The sequence below is a fragment of the Centrocercus urophasianus genome, unplaced genomic scaffold (assembly GCF_019232065.1).
Source record: "Centrocercus urophasianus isolate 14NV4802_14NV808 unplaced genomic scaffold, USGS_Curo_1.0 seq_692, whole genome shotgun sequence".
Taxonomy (NCBI): Eukaryota; Metazoa; Chordata; class Aves; order Galliformes; family Phasianidae; genus Centrocercus; species Centrocercus urophasianus.
Genome location: NW_024885302.1, coordinates 1 through 4,720, shown reverse-complemented (window position 1 = coordinate 4,720; position 4,720 = coordinate 1). Strand labels below are relative to the sequence as shown.

At 66.8% G+C, this 4,720-nt stretch overlaps 1 protein-coding gene across 1 annotated transcript; it reads right to left on the bottom strand.

Moving 5' to 3' along the window:
• Positions 1–578: 578 nt before the first annotated feature.
• LOC122170394 (cyclic nucleotide-gated cation channel alpha-4-like) lies at positions 579–4,676 on the bottom strand (the record flags this gene model as incomplete). Its single annotated transcript, XM_042837189.1, is given in 9 exon segments — positions 579–1,457; positions 2,019–3,005; positions 3,670–3,776; positions 3,847–3,957; positions 4,076–4,159; positions 4,161–4,236; positions 4,239–4,323; positions 4,325–4,411; positions 4,413–4,676. Coding segments are annotated over 9 exon segments (2,490 nt in total), but the record flags the coding sequence as incomplete, so codon positions are not given.
• Positions 4,677–4,720: the final 44 nt, after the last annotated feature.

Sequence of the window (4,720 nt, the reverse complement as noted above, 5' to 3'; positions counted from 1 at the left end):
CCCCATCTACACCCCTTCCTATACCTATCCCCATTCCTGTCCTATCTCTATCACTACCTCTGTCCTTGTTCTGAACCCATCCTTGTCCCTTCCCTTTCCTTCCCTGTACCCATTCCTATCCCATCTCCACCCTGGGCTGTCCTTCTCCTCTGCCCCCTTCCCCTCCCTATCCATGTCCTGCTCTTATTCTTGCTCCCATCTCTGTCCCCTGTCGTTCCCTCCTTATCCTTATCCAAATCCTTGTTCCTGTTCCCCTCCCCGTTTCTGTTCCAACACTGCTCATGCCCTCATCCCCATCCCTCTCACCTCCCACCCTGCCATTTTTGACCCTTCCTGTCCCACCCCCATCTCAGTCTGCCCCTGTGCCCCTTTCCCTATCACCATCCCATCCCTATCCCTGTCCCCATCTTCATCTCCATCCCATTCCCACCCCACTCTCACCAACACAGTCCCTGTTTCTGCTGTGCTGAGAGCCCCCAACCCCCCCAGGTGCAGCCCGGTGCCCCCCCTGCCCCACTCCTGCTCTGCATCCTGCCCCATCCCTGCATCTCCTATTGTAAGGGACAACGCCGCGCTCCGTTCACCAACAACCACTGCTGTTGCTTAGCAACTGTTGTTATTGCTACATAGCAACTATTGTCACCATCACCTAGCGGTTGTTGTCGTGGTTACCTAGCAACTGTTGTCGTTGTTTCCTAGCAACGGCTGTCAAAAAGCACCGACTGTCACTGCTATTGCACGCTCAGCAGCCGGGCGAATCCCTGACCCTCAGCGCCAGCGGCCTCTGGGCTGTGTGCCCCGTGCCCCTGTGGGACCCCGACCCCTGGTGGGACCCCCTGCACCAGTGGGACCTCGTGTGCCAATGGGACCCCCTGCACCAGTGGGACCCCGTGCCCTGGTGGGTCTGTGTGCCCCCCTGGGACCCACTACGCCAATGGGACCTCGTGCTGCGGTGGGACCCTGTGCCCCCCTGGGACTCCGGACGCTAATGGGACCCTGTGCCTTAGTGGGATTTTGTGCCCTGGTGGGTCGCTCCTCGGGCTCCCCTCCCCCCGCGGCACGCTGCAGCCTGCTGGGACTCCTCTTGCTGCCCTTCCCCTGCCTGCCCCTCTGCTGCGCCCTGCTCTCCAGGCGCCCGATGCGCAGTGCCAGTTTGAGGGCACTGGACTCCAGCTGTGCCAGCAGCCGCGCCGCTCGTGTCTGCAGAGCCTCCAACGCCGCCTCCAGCACCCGCGCTCTCTGCTCAGCCTCCTCCCGAGCTGCCGCCGCCGCCGCCTCGGCGTGCACGTCCAGCTTGTCCATACGCAGCAGGATCTCACGGCCCTTGGCCTCCAGCAGCGCTCGGGCACTGGGGAATTCACTCAGTACCTCTGCCAGGTCCTCCTTGGCCAGGCAGAAGAGGTCTGCGTAGCCGATGCTGCGGATGTCAGCTGTGCGCCGGTTCCCTGAGCGGTTCCCTGAGGGCGCATCGCTATGGTTAGGATGGAGTGGTGGTGGCACATGAGGCAGGGACGGCACCAGGGCAGCACCACGACCGGCTGTGCTCACCAAAATGTGCCCTGGCTTCATCCCGTGCTCAGGCTCTGCCAGCAGCGGCGAGACATGGGGGTGGGAGGGTGGCACAGGGACAGCAGGGGGGGGATGCTATTGTGGGGATGGCACTGAGGGGATGGCACTGAGGGGATGGTACTGTGGGGATGGCATGGAGGGGATGGAACTGAAGGGTTGGCACTGTGGGGATGGTGCTGAGGATATGGGATCATGGGGATGGCGTTGTGGGGATGGCACTGAGGGGATGGAACTGAAGGGTTGGCACTGTGGGGATGGCACCATGGGAATGGAACTGAGGGGATGGCATTGTGGGGATACTATGGGGATGAACTGTGGGGATGGTACCGTTGGAATGGCAGTGAGGAGATGGCACCAAGGGGATGGCACTGAGGGGATGGCACTGAGGGGATGGCACTGTGGGGATGGCACTGTGGGGTTGGCAAGCTGGGGGCCCGGCAGGGGCTCACCGGGGATGTTGATGAGGCTGATCTCTCCGAAGTAGAGCCCCTCTCCCAGCACGGCGAGCTGCGTCACACCGTCAGCTCCCAGCACCTCCAGCCGCCCCTCCCGGATGAAATACATCTCACGGCCCACGTCGCCGCGCCGGCAGACGAACTCTCCAGGCCCGAAGACCTGAGGGCGCAGTCGCAGCACCAAGGCCTCCAACACGCCACGCTCACAGCTCTGGAACAGCCTCACCTTGCTCAGTGCTGGTAGATGCACGCTGGCGGCCACCTCGGCACGCAGCCTCTCAGGCAGGTGCCGCAGCACCACGCGCTCCTCCGCCAGCTTGCGCTGCGCACGCAGGTGCTCGTGCCAGGCGGCCACGCGTCTCACCAGCCGCCCTGCCACGCCGTGAGCCCGCAGGAAGCGCCGCACCGGGCCGTGCTCCGGGTAGAAGGAAGCGTCGGCCGCGCTCATGTCGGCGATGACGGAGCTCATGCTGCCCATGATGGTGGCGAAGCCCAGCACGGCCAGCAGGAAGCCGGCCATCATGAAGAGGAACTCCTCCTCGCGGCACGGCTCCGGCGTGTCACCCACGGTGGTGAGGATGAGGGTGGAGATGTAGAAGCTGTGCAGGTATTGCCGCAGCGGGCGTGCGAAGCCGGGCCGGCTCCCGTTGGGGTGCACCCACGTATCAGAGCCCAGCCCCAGGTGCACGGACAGGGCGAAGTAGAGGCAGGCGTTCCAATGGATGGCCACCAGGACGTAGAGCATCAGCTTGGCGATGCGGAAGGCGTGGGGGTGAGCTGTGCGCGTCTCCCGGCGCTCGAAGGCCTCCAAGAGCCGCGGGGCACGCAGGCAGCGGTTGGAGCGCAGGGCTGAGCGCAGGCGCAGGCACAGCAGCTCGATGGGCAGCACTGAGGCCACGTCCCATAGGAAGCTGCTGGAGCGCAGGTAGCGGCGCCGGATGCGCTGCCGATCCAGCACCAGGATGCCCTCCTCCAAGAACCCTGCGGGCAGCACCTGGCTGGGGATGCTCAGAGGGATGGGGGGGGTTGGTGGCTGGCAGTGGGGATGGGAGTGGGGGGATCATAGGCTGGTGTGATGGGGGACTGAGTCATAGAATCAGAATGGCCTGGGTTGCAAAGGAGCACAATGCTCATCCAGCTCCAAGCCCTGCTGTGTGCAGGTCGCCAACCAGCAGCCCAGGCTGCCCAGAGCCACATCCAGCCTGGCCTTGAATGCCTGCAGGGATGGGGCATCCACAGCCTCCTTGGGCAACCTGTGCCAGTGCCTCACCACCCTCTGCCTCCAAAACTTCCTCCTCATATCCAACCCAAACCTCCCCTGTCTCACTTTCAAGCCATTCCCCCTTGTCCTGTCACCACCCACCCTCACAAACAGCCGTTCCCCCTCCTTTTGCATGCTCCCTTCAAGTACAAACAGGAGGGGGAACAGCTGTTTACAGGGTGATTGTGACTGAAGCGGTTGAAGGGCTCTGATGTGATGCTGTGCCATGAGGGGGAGGTGAGGGCAGAGGGGTCCTGAGTGCTGCATATTGCCATGGGGTGCTGGGGGGCCTTGGAAGGTGGGTCCCTCCCCCCTGCCGGGCAAGCCGTGCCTCCAGGCCATGTGTATCACGTTCCAAGCGTGTGCGGCTGTGCGGACACTGACCGGTGTTCAGACGCACGCTGATGTCCAGCAGGTACAGCGCATCGCTGACACAATCCAGGCTCAGCCACAGCGCTGCGTGCCGCTCCTGCACCTCCGTGAAGCAGCACCTGGCCCAGCCGGCGGCGTCACCGGGCCGTTCCCTCCCCGCGTCCCACCTCCCCCAGCCCCGCGCCGCACCTGCAGATGATCACGACCCAATTGTACAGCACGGGCAGCACCATGGCGCTCAGCCACCGGTAGTAGCGCTCCCCGGAGGGGTCCAGGATGCGTCCCCGGGCTTCGGCGGTGCTGCGGGGTGGGGGGAGCGGGGCGGTCGGGGCGCCGACACGGCACCGAGATGCTGCACCCTCCCGCCCCACATCACATCGCCCCACATCGTGGCCGGGGAAAGGGGAGCCCGGCTCACCGCTGTCCGCGTCCGGTGTTGGAGTCCCAGCGGCGGGACAGCACCGCGCCGAGGCCGCGCATGGTGAGGCGGGGCCGGGGGGGTCCCGCAGCCTCCCGCAGAGCGCGGCGTCGCGAGCGCGGCTGCGGGCAGCTCCTGGCAACGGGCGGTCCCCGGGGCCGCGGGGGCGGCGTGCGGGGGACGGGGCGGGGCTGCGCCACGGGGTGCGGGCGTGGGGCGCGGGGGACCGCGTGGGGACGGATCCCCGATGCCCGGGGCGGGGCTGTCCTCGGAGCGGGACCCCCGTGGCCAGCGGTTCTCCGCGACGCGGTGGTCGCACTGCCGGGCGCTGCCACGCACGGCGCCCCGCACGTCCCGCTCCGGCCCCGGGGGTCCGCGCAGCCCCGCCCGCATCCCGCACCGCGACGCCCACCTCCAGGCCACGCCCGCGTCCCCGCCTCGTTCTCGCCGCAGCCAATGAGCGCGCAGTCTCCCCTCGAGGCCCCGCCTTCTCGCCCTCAGGCCCCGCCCCCCTCCGGTGCTCAGGGCGGGGCCGCGGGGCGGGGCGGTGCGCGCGGTGCGTGGGGCGGCGGCGCGAAGATGGCGGCGGGCGCGCGGGGCCCTCAGCGGGGGCGGCCGGTGAGAACGGGGCGGGAGGCCGGGGGG